This window comes from Chanodichthys erythropterus, chromosome 8, assembly GCF_024489055.1.
Source record: "Chanodichthys erythropterus isolate Z2021 chromosome 8, ASM2448905v1, whole genome shotgun sequence".
In the NCBI taxonomy this organism is placed as follows: Eukaryota; Metazoa; Chordata; class Actinopteri; order Cypriniformes; family Xenocyprididae; genus Chanodichthys; species Chanodichthys erythropterus.
The window spans coordinates 22,969,242-22,991,304 of NC_090228.1; the positions used below are offsets into that span (position 1 = coordinate 22,969,242).

At 36.7% G+C, this 22,063-nt stretch overlaps 1 protein-coding gene across 3 annotated transcripts in view; it reads left to right on the forward strand.

Moving 5' to 3' along the window:
• LOC137024617 (kinesin-like protein KIF21A) overlaps window positions 1–21,855 on the forward strand; it is a 74,052-nt gene extending 52,197 nt beyond the window's left edge. For 2 of the 3 annotated variants that reach the window (XM_067392364.1, XM_067392366.1), the window contains 20 exons: window positions 234–433; window positions 557–664; window positions 754–822; window positions 1,441–1,586; window positions 1,668–1,812; window positions 2,006–2,200; window positions 3,295–3,396; window positions 5,227–5,392; window positions 5,511–5,531; window positions 11,114–11,171; window positions 11,477–11,531; window positions 13,129–13,331; window positions 13,751–13,873; window positions 15,040–15,176; window positions 15,909–16,083; window positions 16,188–16,343; window positions 18,752–18,869; window positions 19,138–19,308; window positions 19,890–20,089; window positions 21,175–21,855. In XM_067392364.1, coding sequence (XP_067248465.1) covers window positions 234–433; window positions 557–664; window positions 754–822; window positions 1,441–1,586; window positions 1,668–1,812; window positions 2,006–2,200; window positions 3,295–3,396; window positions 5,227–5,392; window positions 5,511–5,531; window positions 11,114–11,171; window positions 11,477–11,531; window positions 13,129–13,331; window positions 13,751–13,873; window positions 15,040–15,176; window positions 15,909–16,083; window positions 16,188–16,343; window positions 18,752–18,869; window positions 19,138–19,308; window positions 19,890–20,089; window positions 21,175–21,232 — 2,606 coding nt within the window. In that variant the 3' untranslated portion in view covers window positions 21,233–21,855. The remainder of the gene's footprint in view (window positions 1–233; window positions 434–556; window positions 665–753; window positions 823–1,440; window positions 1,587–1,667; window positions 1,813–2,005; window positions 2,201–3,294; window positions 3,397–5,226; window positions 5,393–5,510; window positions 5,532–11,113; window positions 11,172–11,476; window positions 11,532–13,128; window positions 13,332–13,750; window positions 13,874–15,039; window positions 15,177–15,908; window positions 16,084–16,187; window positions 16,344–18,751; window positions 18,870–19,137; window positions 19,309–19,889; window positions 20,090–21,174) is intronic. The other variant, XM_067392365.1, reaches the window with a different exon arrangement.
• Window positions 21,856–22,063: the final 208 nt, after the last annotated feature.

Sequence of the window (22,063 nt, forward strand, 5' to 3'; positions counted from 1 at the left end):
TGTTGCACCTGCAGCTTTAGTCTTTCAGTATATCTTTACTGTCCTCTTCCATTTTGTTTTTGAAAGAGCTTAAATTAAAATGCAAATGCACAAATATTTTAATATTATAGGCCTTTTTCACACTGCAAACTTAAAGCAAACTGTAAGCACAGTGTAAGTGGTACTGCAGTGTAACTGTAGAAGCGTAACTTTGCTACTTAAAAGTCCAAAGCTGAGATTACATTTCTGTGCAGGCTCAGTGGAAACATGTACAGAGGAGAAAGCAAAGAAGATTAAATCAGAATATGAAAAGAAGTTGAACTCCATGAACAAGGAGCTGCAGAAACTGCAGTCGGCACAGAAGGAGCATGCACGCCTGCTGAAGAACCAATCACAGTACGAGAAACAGCTAAAGAAACTACAGCAGGAAGTGACTGAGATGAAGAAAACTAAGGTACGCTTATGTATTTTACTATTGCTCATACTAAAGGGCAGTTCAAGTTGACAGTAGCAACATCCGGGCAACCATCATTGTAGTGTCTAATCGTTGCTGTCATGGTGACTGGGTTGTGTTCAGGTTGGTCTGATGAAACAGATGAAGGAACAGCAGGAGAGGAACCGAGTCACAGAGACCCGCCGCAACCGAGAGATCGCCACACTTAAGAAAGACCAGCGCAAACAGGAGGTGACACACTGTACCCTGAATAGCCTCAGAAAATAAGGGGTTATTCTCAGACACAACCCCTGCTTATTTTCTCTTTCTTGTCTGTTTAGCACCAGCTAAGGCAGCTTGAGGCTCAAAAGAGACAGCAGGAGCTTGTTCTACGCAGGAGGGCAGAAGAGGTGACAAAAACAGTATTATTTGGGAATTACTTTATTGTTGTTGTTGTTACAAAAGCGCTGGTTTGGTGGCTGTAGCTATTTGAAAGGATCTCTTTACCAGTGCCAGAGCAAGTATGTTGCATTGTGTCAACAATTTTATATTTGTTAAATCAGATACTTCTGCGGATATTTACCATAGCACTTATTGCATCTCAACTGAACAAAACGCTACGCCACCGAAGCGCTCTCATGTGTCCACAGCAAGGCGTTTTCAGAAGAGTGCTGGCATTTTCAGCTTGCTAATAAAGCTTTGGTGCACACGGCCTTAGAGACACAACTTCTCAGCGAGAATTTCAGCATAGTCTTATGGGTTTGGAATGACATGAGCATGAGTAAATGATGATTTTTAGCATAGTCTTATGGGTTTGGAATGACATGAGCATGAGTAAAGGATGATTTTTAGCATAGTCTTATGGGTTTGGAATGACATGAGCATGAGTAAATGATGATTTTTAGCATAGTCTTATGGGTTTGGAATGACATGAACATGAGTAAATGATGATTTTTGTGTGTACTATACCTTTAATCAATCACAGTATAACATCTAAAGATTTTTTTTCTCCTGTGTCTTTGAATCAGATAACTGCCCTGAGGCGGCAAGTGCGACCAGCATCAGGCAAGGTTAACCGCAAGGTCAGTTTACCAGAGCCTTTGCAGGAGTCTTCATCCCGTATGGCTCCCATCCGATCACACACCACCGGAGCTATGACTTATAATGGGACGAGGTAACGTGAAAGGTTTCATTTGAGATGGGTTGGCTCGTGAGTATTTGAGTGACTGATGTGGTCATGATATTTGTATTCCAGAAAGCACCAGATGAGAACAGGAGGAATGTACTATACCAGAACAGCACGAGCCAAATGGCAGTCGCTAGAACGTCGCATTAGTGACATCATCATGCAGAGGATGACCATCTCCAACATGGAGACTGAAATGATCCGCCTACTTAAGGTGACTGAGAGTGACTTTTTATTATTACTTTTATTTTACTTTTATTATTTTTTTTCATACCCATCAATGAAAACTTACTTCGGACAAAGAGTAAATGTAAATTAGGAAAAACTGTAAACTGGTGCATTTTCATTTTAAGCGAATTTGAGATTGAGTTTATTGACAAATCATTTGCTTAATTCTGCGTGTACAGCAACGTGAGGAGTTGACCAAACGCAGAGAGAAAGTGATGAAAAAGAGGGACAAGATCGCCAGCGAGGACACTGATGCCGACAGGACCGTTCTCTCTCTTAATGAAGAGATGGAGTCGCTGACCGCTAACATCGACTACATCAACGACAGCATCGCAGACTGCCAGGCCAACATCATGCAGATGGAGGAGGCTAAGGTAATTGTGAGAAACAGGAAATTGTCACACAGTATCATACCCTAATAATACATACAGTACAATAATATTAATCAGACCCTGTTTTGTGGGTCAGAAATATTTGATTTATTGGCTCTTAAAGGTACCATAGAACGCTTTTTCACAAGATGTAATATAAGTCTGTCCCCTGAATGTGTCTGTGAAGTTTCAGCTCAAAATTGTTTTTTTATTTATTTTTTTTCAACTGCCTATTTTGGGGCATAATTAAATATGCGCCGATTCAGCACGCTTCCCCTTTAAATGCTCACGCTCCCCGCCTCCAAGCTCGCGACTCTATAATACATTGCATAAACAAAGTTCACACAGCTAATATAACCCTCAAAATGGATCTTTACGAAGTGTTCGTCATGCAGCATACCCGATTATGTATAGTATTTATTTGGATGTTTACATTTGATTCTGAATTAGTTTGATAGTAGCCTATGTTTGGGCTAACGGGCTAAAGCTAACGTTACAACACTGTTGGAGAGATTTATAAAGAATGAAGTTGTGTTTATGAATTATACAGACTGCAAGTGTTTAATAATGAAAATAACAACATGGCTTTGGTCTCCATGAATACAGTAAGAAACGATGGTAACTTTAACCACATTTAACAGTACATTAGCAACATGCTAATGAAACATTTAGAAAGACAATTTACAAATATCACTAAAAATATTATGTTATCAAGGATCATGTCAGTTATTATTGCCCCATCTGCCATTTTTTGCTATTGTCCTTGCTTGCTTACCTGCATAAAGTCTGTTGATTCAGCTGTGCACAGATGCAGACGTTAATACTGGCTTGTCTAATGCCTTGAACATGGGCTGGCATATGCAAATATTGGGGGCGTACATATTAATAATCCCGACTGTTGTGTCACAGTCGGTGTTATGTTGAGATTTGCCTGTTCTTCAGATGTCTTTTGCAAAAATCAAATTTACATAAGAAGGAGGAAACAATGGTGTTTGAGACTCACTGTATGTCATTTCCATGTACTGAACTCTTGTTATTCAACTATGCCAAGGTAAATTCAATTTTCAATTCTATTTTATATCCATTTTTCACTTTAGGAGGAGGGAGATACAGTGGACGTCTCTGCTGTGATCAGCTCTTGCACGCTATCAGAGGCCCGTATCCTGCTTGACCACTTCCTGTCAATGGCTATCAATAAGGTACTGGATTTTCATTTTGAAATTAGAAATGCCCTGTATATTAGTAATCATTAGTCAATATTAGCACTTTAAAGGTGCAGTAAGCAATTTCAGAGAAACGCTGTTGTTATTTGAAATCTCCAAAACAAACACACCCCTACCCAAAAGGATCACACCCCTATCTTGATAGCTCTGCCCCCAAATTCACAACACCTCCCCCAAATGAGTGGACACGCCCCTTACAGCAAGTGTGTTTTGGTGCTACACGTGTGTTTTGGTGCTCAGTCTGATCCACTTCCAACAGAGTTTCTCAGAAATCACTTACTGCACCTTTAACATATTTGCATAAATTATTATAATTTGGTTCACAGGGCCAATTTGGTTTCTGATCATTTGAGGGCTTTTTAATTTACACAGAATTCTTATTTTGATGATTTTTTTTATTATTATTTTTAAATAATTAAACATGTATCCCATTTGATTCTTCTGGAGATTATAATGTGATAAGCAATGAATATAATATAGTATAATATAATGGGATAGAGTACATTTTACGTTTTGACTTTTTTTTAAATTACAAGTTTAACCATTTGCTCAGAGCCTCTTCTCAAAAAAAAAAAAGTTTTATTCTAGCTTCATGCATTCTTTTTTTTTTTTCAACACTTTTTTTTCAGCATTGATAATATTATTATTATTTTATTTATTTTTTTAATTGCAATTTTTGAACAATAAACATACAAGGGCAATAACATTTTACATTAAACATTCATCAAATTAAATGTTATTATAAATAAAAAGAAAAAGAAAAGAAAAGAAGAGAAGAGAAGAGAAAGTAGCAAAAAATTCACATGTATAAACAAGTATAAACGTTACAAATTATTCAAAGAATAGATTTAAGGCTTTGAAATAATTTACATTTTTTGGCTTTGTAATTTGTTTCTTTTAATGTATGCAAGTAGTGACCTATTTCTATTTTAAAATGAGTAAAATTAGGTTTTATCCCTCCCCATTTACATTTGTGGATAAAGATTTTTCCATTCCATAAATTCACAATATACCAAATTTTTAAATCACCAGTATTATCACAAATTTTATCAACCCACTTTAAATGTGGGTAAGTTTCATAAAAAAGCAACATTTTGAACAATTGATACAAGTTGTGTAATAGTGCCCCCTACCATATAAAAGTGAAAACACAGAAAGCTGGAAAATTCCATCAATGGCAGGGAAAGAGTTCATTCAGGTTATAATATAATATAATATAATATAATATAATATAATATAATATAATATAATATAATATAATATAATATAATATAATATAATATAATATAATATAATATAATATAATATAATATAATATAATATAAATTTTGTTTTACTTTTTGAATTTTGATTAAATATTAATTCAGTTAATACAAGATATTAATATTGTTTATTTAATTCAGAAATATTATTTGATAATGTTAAATTGTATAACGTACATTGGTGTTGGGTCATCCTGTTCTCTAAAAAAAACATTAGTTGACCACAAGTTTATTATGTAGTATTTGTCGGACATTGGTATATCTAAATATAATCTAAATAAATACCAAAATATCTATATTGTTGTATACTTAATTCAGAGGAGCCATGATTATCACTGGAACAACGATCTCTGATTTTAGGCTGTAGATAACATGTAAGGACACATTTACATCCATAGTTTGACCCATTTCTAAATATTTAATAATGTAGGCCAGGACTTTTTCCCATCTGGATTTCATTGAATCATAAAAAGGGTGCAATAATATTACAGGTTTATATTATTTTCCCACCCAGAAACATTTCACTGTATAACATTGTTCTTAGGGTTTACAAGCTGCCCAGAAGGAGTCTCAGATCAAAGTGATGGAGGGCCGTTTGAAACAAACAGAGATAAACAGCGCCACGCAGAACCAGCTGCTCTTCCACATGCTCAAAGAGAAAGCCGAGCTCAACCCTGAGCTAGACGCTCTGCTCGGGAATGCTCTTCAAGGTCTGCCACACATAAACACACCTTCACATTCAGCTGTTTGTTTTTTCTTCTCTAGACTTGTTCCTTTTAAGTTTGATTTTGGTTTGCTTGTGTCTTTTTGTGGCCTGAATTCAAACAGAACTAGGTAACGTGCCATTGGGTAAGTAGAGGCATCTAGAGCTGTCCACAAGTGCATGCGTCTCCCTCAGACTAACAGACAGTAACAGTAGTGTAGAGCTGCATGGGTCTTGCCTAAACCCCCTGTGGACTTTACTCTTTGAGGAACATACCTTTCAACTGAACTATAAAAATAAAAAAAAGCCTTTAAAGGGTTAGTTCACCCAAAAATGAAAATTATGTAATTTATTACTCACCCTCATGACATTCCACACCCACACACACCACCACTTCTTTCATCTTCAGAACACAAATTGAGATATTTTTGATGAAATCCGATGGCTCAGTGAGGCCTCTATGGACTACTTGCACAGCTACTTCCGCTTTCTACTTATTACGGCTCGAGCGTTTCCGGTCAGCGTTCAGCGCACTTATATACAGAGAGCTTCTTGTGAAAACGCAGATTATTACTACATTTTAGGGCTGCGAAATGTTTTTTAAACAATTAATCATATTCTCTGCATTAACATTAATTATCTTCAACCTGCTGAAATGTTTATTAATATATTTCCCTTCCAAATGCGCATTCTGAATAATAAATAAATATATTTCCCCACTAACCTTCTGCCGTCAAGTGCTCGTCTTCTCATTAGCAGTGTTTTTCTCTTAATCATCATATTTCATACCTGTTAAATTTACATTTAAATGAATTTGACTGATAAACACAGTGCATTGTTTTACTATGGTAAGTGTAGTAACGATGGGTGACAACGCATTATCACGATGGCAAGACAAACAAAAAAAAGTTAAAACTGCTCTTTTATTCCAGTGTTTGAAATAGTTGAATGAATATGATAACTGCTTTAACGGTGTTATTAATTAATCTTAAAGAACAACGCAATGACAGCGCAACTACCTTGACTATTAGGATTTTTGGCATAAATGTGTGAATTACATAAATAGTTGTCAGAAAAAATGGCACAGAATAGAGACTAAAATATTATGTTCATTCTGATCTTATTTATCACGTCTCACACTGCAGCGTCGCAATCACTATTAGAGCGCTGACACCCTGTGGTGAAAGAATCACAGCTTATGTTGGATTAAAACTTAAAGTTCTGTTGAGTTTGGAAAGGTCTGTACACGGTAATCATCAGAATCTCTTCTCTTGTCTCTGAATATGTCTGGAATTTAAAATCATCCCGAGGACACTTGTTTTAAGAGGGGTTTAGTTATCTATGTGATAACGGCGCATTGAAAATATATATAACCGGAAACAACTGAGCCGTAATATTACAAACCGGATGTGCGTCACGAGGCTCAGTGCAAGTAGTCCATTGGTAATTAAGATAATTAAAACTTTCAGATGTCCAAAAAGGTACTAAAAACATATTTAACTCCCTGAGGTCTGAAAACGCGGCGGCGGGCGTTTTCAGGGGGTTTTTTTCACGTTACAGCAAAACAGACTTAAAATAAATTTTGTCATAGAGACATAAGTAATATATCAATTGAAACTATAGAATATCTTCTTTTATTTGTATACACTCGAGTAAAAACAAAATGTTGTGCTTTTTGCAAAATAAAGAAAACTAAAATGATGTATGATCTGTCCTCTCCCTCTGAACAAAGTTTAATCTGATAGTTCTCAGAAAATGAACTATAACTTAGTGAATACTAATCACAAAAAAATGAGACTTATGTCTAAAAAAAACGTTGAAATGTCAGGTTTTTATATCGTGTAAGTCAAATCGAAAACAAAAATTCTGTGTTTATGTAATCTGTATGAAAAGAGACACGTCAGAAATCTGTGATTCAGCTCATTATCCGCTAATGCGTCCACGCCCAAGCCCACGGAGCCAGCACTATTCAGAGGCAAATTCAGAGGCAATACATGCTGACATCGTCTCAATCGTGTATTTATTGTCTTGAAAAATGTTTATCTGGATGTTAAAGGGATAGTTCACCCAAAAATGAAAATTTGATGTTTATCTACTTACCCCCAGTACATCCAAGATGTAGGTGAATTTGTTTCTTCAGTCGAACGCAAATTATGATTTTTAACTGCAACCGCTGCCGTCTGTCAGTCAAATAATAGCAGTGGATAGGAACTTCAACTATAACAGTAAATAAAACTTGCTTAGACAAATCCAAATTAAACCCTGCGGCTCGTGAAGACACATTAATGTCCTAAGACACAAAACGATCGGTTTGTGTGAGAAACCGAACAGTATTTATATCATTTTTCACTTCTAATACACCACTATGTCCAACTTCGTTCAGCTTCCTGTTAGTGAGGTCAAAAAACGCGTTGTGATGACGGAAGTGATGTCTCGCCCATATACTTCAATGAGCGCGAGACATCACTTCCGTTGTCAGAGCACGATCAGACCTCACACACCGGAAGCTGAACGGAGTTGGACATAGTGGTGTATTAGAGGTAAAAAATTATATAAATACTGTTCGGTTTCTCACACAAACCGATCGTTTCGTGTCTTAGGACATCAATGTGCCGTCACGAGCCGCAGAGTTTAATTTGGATTTGTCTATGGAAGTTTTTTTGACTCTTATTGTTCAAGTTCCCAATCACTGCTATTATTTGACTGACAGACGGCAGCGGTTGCAGTTAAAAATCATAATTTGCGTTCGACTGAAGAAAAAAAGTCACCTACATCTTGGATGCCCTGGGGGTAAGCAGATAAACATCAACTTTTCATTTTTGGGTGAACTATCCCTTTAAAGCCATGGTTAGCGAGCTCTGGAAGACATGCAGTTAGTTCCTGGTTCTTCTTCTTCTTTAGAATAATTTGTGGACTAAATGTGCACAGAGAGCGCCCTCCGGCTGCAAGTATGAATTGAAAACACCATTCCTGAAATGTCCTCTTCTTCTTTAGAATAATTTGTGGACTAAAGGTGTACAGAGCGCCCTCTGGCTCCAAGTATGAATTGAAAACACCAGCGCTCATAGTGATAACAATGAATACTGAATAAATATAACTCCTCTGTATAGAAAATTGACATAAACATATGAGAATCCATCAATATTTCTCCAAATGTGAATGCTTTTAAACTAAAAACCTATATTCAGACTGTTTGCATCACAGAAATACATTATATTTTAAAGAATATAATAGAATACCATTATTTTAAATTGAGCTGAGACATTATTACAGGTTTTTTTTTCAGAGCCTACCTGACTGAAAGGGCTCATTAATATGCAGCACCATTAAAGGTTCTTTATGCGATTCTTTTGTCTTCTCAGGTGTAAATGACCCATTATTCATGATGATTCACGCCTCCATGCATACTGTGTTTCTTGACAAAAAGTGTCTTACAAAAACTAAATCAATATATTGTTTTATATGAACAAGTAGGCATTATAATTTTTACATAATTTTGAAGCAAAAACTCTAGCCTACAACCCCCAATACCCAGAAGTCTTGTAAACACAGATTTAATATATATTTTTGGCCTTATTTCAGTGACTTAATTTTTTTGTTTTTTCCATAACCATGCATAAACGTTATTCCTTCAAAAACACAAACATGTACATACATGTTCCTCACATATTATGGTAGCCTAGTTTGTGCTGAATACAGTGTAATGACACCTTTGTCATTAATATGTTTATGAACAACTGAAAAAAGCACAAATATCAGGGCATGACAAAACTTCTCCAGGCCCCAAATCAGCCTCAGACTCCAGAGGGTTAAAGCAGTTCATGTGAGTACAGTGGTTCAACCTTAATATTATAAAGCGATGTGCCAAAAAAACATAACTTTTCAACAATATCTAGTAATGGCCGATTTCAAAACACTGATTTGAAGCTTTATGAATCTTTTATTTCGAAACAGTGGTTCGGAGTGCCAAAGTCACATGATTTCAGTAAACAAGGCTTTGTTACGTAATAAGTGTTTCGCAATTTCAATAGTTCATGTGAATTTGGCTGTATGATACACGCTCCAAACCACTGATTCGAAACAAAAGATTCATAAAGCTTCAAAGCAGTGTTTTGAAATCGGCCATTACTAGATATATTGTTGAAAACTCATTATTTTGTTTTTTTGTTTCATTATGTAGTTTTTTTTTTTGTTTTTTGACATGATGTATTCATGTCACTTTATAATATTAAGGTTGAACCACTGTACTCACATGAACTGTTTTAAATGTTTTTAGTTCCTTTTTGGACATCTGAAAGTGTTAATTATCTTGCTGGCAATAGAGGCCTCACTGAGCCATTGGATTTCATCAAAAATATCTTAATTTTATGAAGTTTTTCCGTATTCTGAAGATGAACGAAGGTCTTACGGGTGTGGAACAAAGTAATAAATTACATAATTTTCATTTTTGGGTGAACTAGCCCTTTAAGATCTCTCAAGAGCTTCTAATAAAGACCCATGGAGGATGTATACTCTTCCAGCAGTTATTAGTTTGTGATAGTTTTAGATTCAGCTCTACTTCCAGGATTATACTTTATAATAATAATAATAATAATAATTCATTATATGAATAATTAATATTCATTAATAGTTAACAATAATAACATTACAAATATATCAATAATAATTATTAATATTATTAATAAATGATATAATATAGTTAATACTGCACAGATTTTAATAAAAATTTAAATTTCCTAGTTTCATGGCTACTCCTTATGTTGTAATATTTGAATAGCATATTGATAAGAATAGTTACAGTTATGTCATGCTTGCGCTGGTCAAATAGCACGATGAGGGAGATATACTCAAATAGTCTTTATTCAGATTATGCAGAACACATGAATATGCAGGAGACTTGACATAAACGTTAACGAAAAATGACAAATTAACAGAATGAAATGCAGGGCTTAAATAGGCCTACACAGGGAACGTGGTACATGGAATTAGAAACTATGGAAACTAATTAACAGACGAACTCAGGCAAACAGAGTGAAAACTTAACCAGAACAGCACATAAAAGTCAGTGATTATTTGTGTCAAAATTATATATCACTTTATCGATGTAAAAATGTGTTTAATAATGTTTAAACGGTGCATATGATGTTTAGTGGTGCATATAAATGAAAATGGTTAAAAACTGTCATTCTTCTGTGTTTATTTAGAAAAAAACAGGTGGAAAACATGCTAAGATTATTATTATTATTATTATTATTATTATTATCATTATTATTATTATTATTGCTGCTTCTTGCTTTTAGCATTTTTGGCATATTTTAAATCTACTTTGAAAAAATTAATGATGGCTCTCAATGATAATGGAAATGCAACTGAAATACATATTCATTTACAAGTTTCCTTTTTCTATGTCTGCCATAGTGACATACAGCTATGGAAAAAATTAAGAGACCACTTCAAGTTCAGAAATCAATGTTAAGTGGTCTCTTAATTTTTTCCATAGCTGTATATGCTTAAAAAATATTTTTGCATCCCTAATGCTGGTGTCCTGGCTGTAGACTTGAACACACCTCCTTTCTTCTAGTTCTGTTGAATTCAGGGTTGTGATTACAACACTATGATGCATGTCGCTTGAATAAAAATGTTCACTGACATCATACTGACAATTTAAAATGAGAGCACCAGTGTTTCTGATGTTGAAGTCTATGTGTGTGTGTGTGTATTTGCTCAGAAAACGGAGATGAAAGCAGCAGTGATGAATCAGCACAGAGTCCAGCCACAGAGAAAAGGTAAAGCACTACAGTCAGGCCAATAAAGCTCTATAAACTGAATTGCAAATCTGTCTTGATGTCCTTTCTTCTATAAAACACAGTCAGCTGATTCTGTTATTGATCTGACTTGAGTCATGTGGTGAAGAGTAATTTAATCTACCTTTGAAATTGCTTGTGTGTTGTTGTTTTTTTTTTTTTTTAAATCAGCAAACAGTTATTATAACCATGTGTGCATTTCAGTCATTGTCAGTGTCTTTCGGGAACTCGTCATTTCATTATAAATTTTGACATTTTTGTCTGACACCAGAATGTCTCTCTTGCAGTTGTTTGGCTTCAGATCTCATGAAACTTTGCGGAGAAACCAAAGCCAGAAATAAGGTAGAACAGACTAAGTTAATTTGTATATGTGTGTGTATTGAAGGGTTAGTTCACCCAAAAATGAAAATTCTGTCATTAATTACTCCCCCTCATGTTGTTGCACATGCGTAAGACTTTTGTTCATCTTCGGAACACAAATTAAGATATTTTTGATGAAATCTGAGTGCTCTCTGACTCCTCCATAGAAAGCAATTTAACTACTACTTTCAAGGTCCAGAAAAGTACTAAAGACATTGTTAAAATAGTCAACATGACTACAGTGGTTCATCTTTAATTTTATGAAGCGACAAGAATACTTTTTGTGCACAAAAACAAAACAAAAATAGCAATTTATTCAACAATATCCTCTCTTCTGTGTCATTCTCTTATGCTGTTTATGCTCAGCACTTCCAGGTTCTTCATCAGAATGCTGGCTTAGTATTGACTATATGCACGGAGCATTCTTTAGAACTTCCGCAGTAATATAAGCCAGCTGGAAAACTTCCGGTGAGATGTCACTTGCTGGTGTGTTGAGCATCAGTAATGTAATTCTTCAGAATACTTCAGAATAATCAGAATATAGTCACTTAAATAGCCAGGAATAGCATTAATTTAGTTATTCAAGTGTAAGACTACATAAAAAATAAATAAATAAAGATGTACCATCAGTTTAAAAAAAAAAAAAAAAAACTATTTAGAAAAAACTATTTAGAGGAAATGACTGATATATGCACAAATAAATGCTACTTTGCCACCAACTGCTGGTTACAGTGGTAATTAATGTCTTTTATTTTTAAATAAGGGTTTTCTATCAAATGTTGGATTTCGTACATTTAGAAACATTCGTTACAAATGGGGACAATCTCAGAAGGATGAACAAGTAATGTATGTGGCCATCACATTAAAATGACACGTGTGATGCTGACGCAGGAGCTATTCAATAATAAGTTGGACTGTGTCAACTGCGTACAAGACTGACAAGGTAAAGAAATTGTTGAATAAAGTCAGAATTTTTGTTTTGTTTTTGTGCACAAAAAGTATTCTCATCGCTTAATAACATTAAGGTTGAACCACTGTAGTCACCTTGATTATTTTAATGATGTCTTTGTTACCTTTCTGGACCTTGAAAATGGTGGTAAAATTGCTGTCTATAGAAGAGTCAGATACCTCTCTGATTTCATCAAAAATATCTTAATTTGTGTTCCAAAGATGAACGAAGGTTACGGGTTTGGAACGACATGAGGGTGAGTAATTAATGATAGAATTTTTATTTTTGGGTGAACTAACACTTTAAAAAGGCTGGGGTCAATAATATTGTGAAATATTACAATATATACACTAAAATACATTGGCCTGTTAAATTTATATTTTTTATATTATTTACTTCCTACTACATCGTTTACATAATTATGCTTCAACTTATTGATAATTATAAACATAGAATAACAGTTTATCATAAAAAAAACAATAACAGCACCCCTCATTATCTTCATTGAGGAAAAAAAAAAAGTTATATTGAGGACATAAATTTAAATGACAAGACTTCGTCCTCACTTTTAATTTAACATATACTATAACTCAAGTACAAACTCTTTGTTTTAATATATGATGAATTTAGGCTCGCAGAAGAACTACCACCCAAATGGAGCTGTTATACCCCAACACTGGCGACCCCGATGCCCCTCCAGAGGATTTCTCTGCCGCTCTACTTCCTGTAGTGGAGAATCCTGAGGGAAATAAAGAACCCGCCCCTGTTCCCCACTTAGGGGACAGAGACTCAGTGGCCTTCTCCTCTAGCTTAGCATCCAAGACAAATGCTGTGTAAGTGATTGGTGAAAAGATAAATGTTTTGGTTAAAAGAAACCCCAAAAAAAGTATTATGTAAACAGATATTTTCTCATTCGTTTCCGATACTTATACTGTATGGGATTAAGGACACAAAGTGTATTTTACAATGGCTTTGAACAAGGCTAATCAAATTTGTTTTACTAATCGAAACTAACTGTTATAAAAGCACATTTTATTGGAAACATATTCATATGATCACTACATCTAAAAAAAAAAAAGCCTTCACTTAAACATTTCTTCTGGCATCTCCTGCACGTCAACCTCTGATGTTCTAGGGAGATTCAACGATCTCAGACTCTAAGCGATTCCTTTATTCTACACTCCTCATAAACATTACGGTCACATCTGATATGATGTTTTTTAAGACACACTGGCTTTTGTCTACCATGTAGCTCCAGTGCCAGATCTCCCACAGCTACAGAAAAGAAGCTTCTGGACCGCTCGCCTCTCACCCGCAGAAGAGCTCAGGACAGGTGCCAGAACCCTGCAGACAGAACCAGAACCCTGGACAAACCGTAAGAAACAGCTAGCTTTACATAAATTCCTCCTTCCAAACATATTTGCCAAATTTGTTTACAGATGTTCTAAATCTCTTGTATTACTAAAGTGCATGTCCACTATGTCATTCAGTGAACAAGAACAAAGTTTAAGGCAAGCATCAATAGTATACTATTACCAGTAATTAGCATTAGCTGTCCCACATAGCAGGACCCTGGCAACCTATTCAAACAACCTAGAAATCGCATAGCAACACGCTAAAAACCACCTTAGCATCCACCCAGAACAACCACATAACAACTTTTTTATAAAGCACTTAGCATTACAAAACCAATTTAGCATTATCTCCACAAGTTTTGACCATAGTTTTTCAGTTGTATTAAAACTCAAATGTAGCATTTTTGTTTCATTTTGTATTTGTTTTTAAATAGCATCTCTTTCCATTTCGAAACATGTAATAAATACTACAACATACCATGGACTACTAGGTATCTTAAAGGGTTAGTTCAAGCGAAGTGGTAGCGCACATGAACTGATTGTCTCTTCCTTTTTACTACTAGTTACAGTACAAAATAAGTATGAATTAACATTAAATGATACGGTGAAAGAACCAGTACAACTTACTGAAATGTCTCATATAATCGCTCAGTGTTTCAACCAGATAAAACAGCTTGTAAACAGTGTGTCAGGTAGCAGTACATAAAAGCCATTTATTGTCCATAAACTGTATAGTTACTCTAATACCATTTACATTTATTATCATAACATTATTATAAAAACGTTATAAAATCTGTAATTAATTAACTTTTAATAATAATGTACCAGCTGATTAACATGTACTATATCCATGTATATCCAAATGAATAGATATCGAAATCACTCCAAGCTGAACTCAAAAGTTGGTAGCCTGCCTTCATACAGTATATCGCTACACCTGTTGAACATCTTTCACCTTCATGCGAAATTTACAGTCCTGTGGATTCCTATTGAAATAAATGGATTTTGCCATGAACATTTGCATAACAATGGTAATTGTGACCGCACCTTTATAACAACCGATGATGCCTAAAAGTGCTGTTTAGCTAAGCTGCTCTCTACGGTTTGGAACACAGCCAGTGTATTTTATTTGTTTGATTTGATTGAGAGATTCATGCATTATTATTGTGTGTTTTTTTTGGTCCAGAGGTGTGGTAAGTCCAGCTCAAGCGGGCCGCTCCAGTCGAGCAGCCAAACTGCAGTGTGTGCACGTGGCCGAGGGTCATACTAAACCCCTGCTGTGTGTGGACTCAACTGATGATCTGCTCTTCACCGGCTCAAAGGGTCAGACAGTGGTCTTTAATATTTTTATGTAAAAATCACAGCCTTATGTGCTGGTCTTTACTACAGTAAAATTACAAAGGAACATTTAGTTAACTCTTCATTAAGTATCACCCCGTGTACGCTCAACTGGTCATTTATTATGCGATAATGACCATTTGACTATATATTGTCTTTACATGGTTGATTAACAGATGACTAAATGCATGGGCATAACGTTTATTTAATTTATGTTATTAACTAACTTAAAAAACAGGTTATACATTCAATCCATCACTTCCAGCTACATTAATTGAGGGGGTTGAGGGTTAATTAAACCACAGTAAACATAATTTCTGTGGAACTCTGTAACTCTACATTGAAAAGAGTGTGCTGGTTGAGCATTTCAGCTGTTGGTGCACTGAAAACTTGCAATGCGCTAGCAGTATTTGTACTTTTTAAGCATTTATATACCCCCTACAACAGGAGTGTCCAAACTCGGTCCTGGAGGGCCACTGTCCTGCAGAATTTAGCTCCAACTTGCCTCAACACACCTGCATGAAATTTTCTAGTATGCCTAGTTAAGACCTTGATTAACTGGTTCAAGTGTGTTTTAAAAGGGGTTGGAGCTGAACTCTGCAAGACAGTGGCCCTCCAGCAGCAGGAGCGGACACCCCTGCCCTACAAAAATGATAAATAAACACTGTGTTCTATCCACACCCATACCTCTTTTTTTTTTTTTTTTTTCGATCTCAGATCGCACATGTAAGGTGTGGAACCTGGTAACAGGTCAGGAAATCATGTCTCTTGGAGATCATCCCAGCAGTGTAGTGTCAGTCCGATACTGTTCCAGCCTGGTCTTTACCGTTTCTACTGCTTATGTCAAAGTATGGGACATCCGTGACTCTGCCAAATGCATCCGCACACTCACGTGAGTCATTCTGATACTGTTTGATATATCAAAAGCCACTGTTCTCTAAAGCTTCTAAATATTTTACCTGTGGTTGCTCATTCTTAGCTCTCTTTCTCCTTTAGTTCTTCTGGACAAGTGTCCCAAGGTGACACATGTGGGGGTAGCTCTGTTGCCATTCCACCAGGAGAAAATCAGATCAATCAGATTGCCCTCAATCCTTCCGGCACATTCCTTTATGCTGCTTCAGGCAACACAGTCAGGATGTGGGACTTGAGAAGGTACTGACCAAGTGTCTAGAAGTTATTCTTAGTGCTAAATAGGGACTATAACCATTAAGAAATGCACACGGGCAGAGTTAACTTCAAATGTACAAATTTATTTCTTAAAAATGTATTAATTTTCTGTATTTCATGGTACTTAGTTAATATAAACTAACTAGATTCTCTTCAAACTCCACCATGGCAATAGTTGACTGCAGTTTTAGGAAACAGTCATGTCTAGTTAATTTTTCCAGTGTATCGCAGTTCTTGTTGTACAGGAATTGCACTCCTGATAACTAATCTGCTAACCATCTAACATGCTAAGTAACTAACTAACAGAAACATGCTCTTTAAAATTTATGATACTACTTGACCTGAAAGAGAAACCCCACAATAGTTCACAATGTACACAATAGTGCCCCTTTTGGGAGTGCTCACCAAAACAATATTAGGACTGATACAAGTGCATTGCAAAATGAGCATTATGAATTGTGTTTTGCTACATTTGGAATGCAGTGAGTCATAAAATTGAGCTTCTGAAGTTAGAAGCACTTACTGTACCTTGATGTATTTGGGTAAACTATTAGCACTTTTACACCATTGGACCAAATGGTTCTCAGCAAGGTGCCAGTAAAAGGAGCAGTCAACACTAGTTGCCAAATGTCATAGCTAGTCTGCAGATTTTCGACAATCTTTATTGAAAATCACGTAGTATACACTGATCAGCCACAATATTAAAACATTAAACATTAAAACCACCTGCCTAATATTGTGTAGATCCTCTTCATGTTGCCAAAACAGCTCTGATGCATCAAGGCATGGATTTAGACATTAGCAGCAGATCCCTTAAGTCCTGCAAGTTGCCTGGTGGGGCCTCCTTGGATTAGATTTGTTGGTCCAGCACATCCCATAATTGCTCAGTCGGATTGAGATTTGGGGAAATTGAAGGCCAAGGCAATACCTTGAACTTTTTGTCATAATCTTGAAACCATTCCTACAACCAACCAACAATTTTTGCAGTGTAGTAGGGGGAATTATCCTGCTGCAAGAGGCCACTGCCATCATGGAACACCATTGTCAAAGTAACATCCACATGAATGCCAGGACCCAAGGTTTCCCAGCAGAACATTACCCAGAGCATAACACTGTCTCCACCGGCATTGCCTTCTTCCCGTAGTGCATCCTGCTGCTAAAATAAAAAAAAACATGATTCATCAGACCAGGAATCCTTCTTCCATTGTTCCATGGTCCAGTTCTGACGCTCACATGCCCATAGAGACAGAGCGCCTTTAGGCCACGCCCACACAGGAGGGAAAAAACAATCCAGCCGTCTCCATTGACTTTGTATAGCGTGAGGCTGCCTCATCGTCATTTTTGGCTTATAGCAAAAAAACAGAACAATGTCTAAAAGCTGCTATGTGACATGGTGTACAGCAAACAAGCTAAAAAACCCAGAACTAAGTTTTTATAAGCTGTCGACCCCAAAAAAAGAATGTTTAAGGACACAAAAGTGGATATAGGCAGTGAGACAGAGCACAACGGGTCATATTACTATAAGAACTACATTGGAAGGGAACGTAATCAGCGACAGGTTATGCTAAACAAACAAAGAAAAAAAAACATTCATTATTTTTAACCATGTCAAAGAATTATTTCACCTGTCGCCAAATACGTTCCCCTCCAATTCCCCTCCAAACGCCTGTCGCTCTGTCTCTATTGTAGGTGCTTTCGGTGGTAGAGAGGAGTCATCATGGGCAATCTGACCTGTCTTCGGCTTTGCAGCCCCATACACAGCAAACTGCGATGCACTGTGTTCTTGAATTTAATTTGTTGGAAGCCAGAAAAATGGTCAAGTAAAAAGATCTGTGACTAGTACCTACCAAAAGTGGTGCAAGGAAGGACAATTGGTTAACCGGCGTCAGGATCATGGGCACCCAAGGCTCACTGATGCACGTGGTCAGATCACACAGAATAGCTACTGTAGCTCATATTGCAGAAAAACTTAATGCTGCTCATGATAGAAAGGTGTCAGAGCTGACGGTTCGCTTGCTGCCTAATACAGTATATCCCACCCCTTGACAGGTGTCATTGTACCAATATAATCAATTTTATTCACTTCACCTGTCAGTGGTTTTAATATTGTGACTGATCAGTGTATGATGGGCACAGACTCCTATTTTTATCTTCCATCCATTCGGAAGATATCAAACATTTTTGATATTTTGAGCAGATTATAGAACATAATTGTTTCAGTTGTCAAGCATCTCGAAGTAACAAGGTGCATGTTTCTGCATTTTGTTGTGTTTCAACTATTTGAAAGTTTGGTATAGTCAGATACCAGTGCCAAGTTTTTCCTCTGTAAGTAACATTTACAATAGTGTTCAGAAAAAGTCTCCATTTACACATTATTCTGTTGTCTTCTACAGGTTTGTATCTACTGGGAAACTGACGGGACATCTGGGGCCGGTAATGTGTCTTGCGGTAGACCAGATGGGGAAGGGTCAAGATGTGGTCATAACAGGCTCAAAAGATCACACCGTGAAGGTAGGTTCAGACATTCTAACACACTTCTCTGTAAACTAACATAAGACCCCCTATGAGGGCATATGCTGATTTCCATATGATAATTTTCACCTTTTGGTCACAGCTCATGCACAATTACACAAGCTGTTGCAGCTAATTTATGGTTGCTTGAACAAAAACATTAGTTTAAACCATTATTATAACATCAAGTGCAACCAGAAACAAATCCAGGAAGATGTTTTTTGGTCTTGTTATATTGTCTCTAAGGCTTTTATTTTTTGGTGTTCAGATGTTTGAAGTGGTGGAAGGCGCTCAGGGCAGCATCAGTGCCGCACATCATTTTGACCCAGCCCATAAGGATGGGCTGGAGGCTCTGGCCGTACAGGGTGATTCACTTTTTACTGCTGCCAGAGACTCCTGCATTAAAAAATGGGACCTAGCCAGCAAACAGATACAAGGGGTAAGTACCTGATGCAAGAAAAGACAGCTTTGCTGATTGACGGTAAACACTCTGGCTGTGTTCCAGAATCTATTGAGCTGCCTACCTAAGCAGCATTTTAGGCATCATTCCCAAAGCTAAAGCTGTTTCATTTAGTATGCAGCAAAATTGTGGTGCCTACTTAAAAGATTATGTTCTTGCAGCATTGCATGTATTCTTTGAGAACAAGTCTATCTTTGAGCTTAGTGAAAAATGCCATTCAAGATTATGGAATTGAGATGAAAATGTATTGTAAATATACAAAAAGTCTGTAGCTTAGCAGTATGCTAATGCTAAACTCTATTTGAATCAAGGAAGTCTATAATATTTGGAAAAAGCTATTTGTTAGCATTTCCATTCATCTCAGTAGCAGGTTTCAGGTCCTGAGGATAGCGAGTCAGCTCACTAGGATTTGGAACAGAGTTGACTTTTGTTTATACCTAAAAAAAAATCCATAAGTGACTCTTAATTATCACACATAAAGACACTGACTGTAGTAAAACTCTCACAACCAACCTTCATTCATCCTGCTAGTATTAATTTGTTTGTATGTTTTCTTGTAGCAGGTAGAATGGGCTCATTCTGATCTGCTGAGCTCTCTGGCGGTGGTCCCTGGCTCCTGTGCTGTTATGAGCGGCTGCAAGGGCGGACTGCTCAAATTCTGGCACACAGACACGCTCAGAGCTCTGGGAGAAATAAGGGGTCATGACAGCTCTGTCAATGACATCTGCACAAACAGCAATCAGCTCTTTACCGCCTCAGAGTGAGTGACAGGCATTTATACACCAACACAAACATATAAAAATACAGATAATCAGAGCTTACAGTTTTAGATGCTGTATTTAGTATTAAAAGCACATAACTTGTTGTGTACCATTTGTGCTACCTCAAATCATGCAGTGGGCAAGGAGAGATGTTCTATTAGTTGAGTTTGGAATAAGAACACCCTAACAACATAGCAACATGCTAAATACCACTCATGTAATCTCATAGCAATGCCTTGGGAACCATCTACAAATCACACATGATTAACATTGTCAGTTAATAACTATTACAGTAAGTATTTATGCAGGTAATCAGCTGGTATTTTTATTGTATGCCCAAACATGCAATATTTAATATATGATGAAATTCCCAAAGTATTATTATTATTACAAATATTTTTATGTAACCAGAACATTCTTGGTTTTCTTATAACCTTAGGAGATCATACTGATGACATTGTGATGTGGTCATTTAATTGTAATGCAATTCGGGCATTCAATGTTGTCGTTACGTTGTCAACTAGTAAGTCATCAAATTACTAAAAATTACGTAACATTAAATTACGGTACATTGTGCGTTAGCTGAGTAATGTGCTAAAAATGACTAGAACACCCCAACAACTGCATAGCAACACTTTGGTGACAGCCCAGGCAAATACATAACATTGTTTTCAGCCTCTTAGCAACACCTTGGTGACTGCCCAGGCAATTAACAGTGTGCTTAAAAACCACCAGATCACATTAGCAATTGCCTAGCAACACCTTGGCAACCACTATGAACTCTTTTGCAACTGCATAGCAGCACTTTGGTAACCACCCAGGCAAATACATAACAATGTGCTAAAAACCTCCAGAACACCCAGGCAAATGCACAGCAACACCTTGGCAACCACTCAGAACACATTTACAACCGTATAGCATCACCCCAGCAACTACCTACAACAATCCTAGCATTGTGGCAGCTTTTGGCAGTTACCACTCACATGTTAAATAGAAAAATATTTGCTAAACTGAATTATAGGCAGCAGTTAAACTGCTTAGATTGTTTATCTGCATTGTTTTGTTTTGTTTTTTTTCCCCACAGTGACCGGACAGTGAAGTTCTGGCAAGTGAAAGGATCTTTAGAGGACGGACTTCACTGACTCCGTCAAAGCAACTCTGATGAGAACAGAAGGTCACTGTGAAGGTTTTGGCTGCAAGAATTTCCTCTACCAATGTGACACTTCTTTCATGAAACTCTGCTTCCATTCCCGTTTGGCAGTGATTCAGTGGGGAGCTTCCTGTTGTAACTGCTGTATATTTTCCTCATCTACAGTGTTGAAGTGCCCTGTTTAGCTGTTGCCGACCATAATGGGGGATATTGTAGGTCAATAAGTGTTTGTTCATGTGGCACATTCCTAAAGCTGGGCTTTGGGCATCACAGACTGCCATAGGAGCAGTGCGTTTAAGAAGCACATGTGTTTGTGAACGTCATGTTGACTGGACTGAACCGATGCTTTTAAATTATTCATTAATATTGATGTCAGCTCTTTCCAATGTTTGTTGACCAAAGTTAGACTCTTTTTGTTAGAATCTTCCATGTAACTACAACACATCACCAATCTCAATGCAACCATACAGTAGCCTTAACTGCACTGGAATGGTACGATGATATTTGCATCGCTATCTCTGTCTGTTTTACCTTTTTCTAAAGCCTGAACTGTTTCTTTTTAATTTCTGGTTGAAACCTTTTAGTACGCTGTACAAAAATCTTTCCCCTGGTGTACTGTAGTTATTATCAATGTCAGATGATGAGTGAAATAAACTACATCTGTCAAAATTCCACAGGTGTCTCTGCAATTCTTCAGTCAGACCTTATTCAGAGCAGCTCCATGACAGGTGTGAAAGCGAGGTTGTGAGGGATAGATGTGCCGTGTTTTCAAATGCTTCCACTGTATAAATCTCCTAGATTGCTTATAATTTTCCACAGCTCA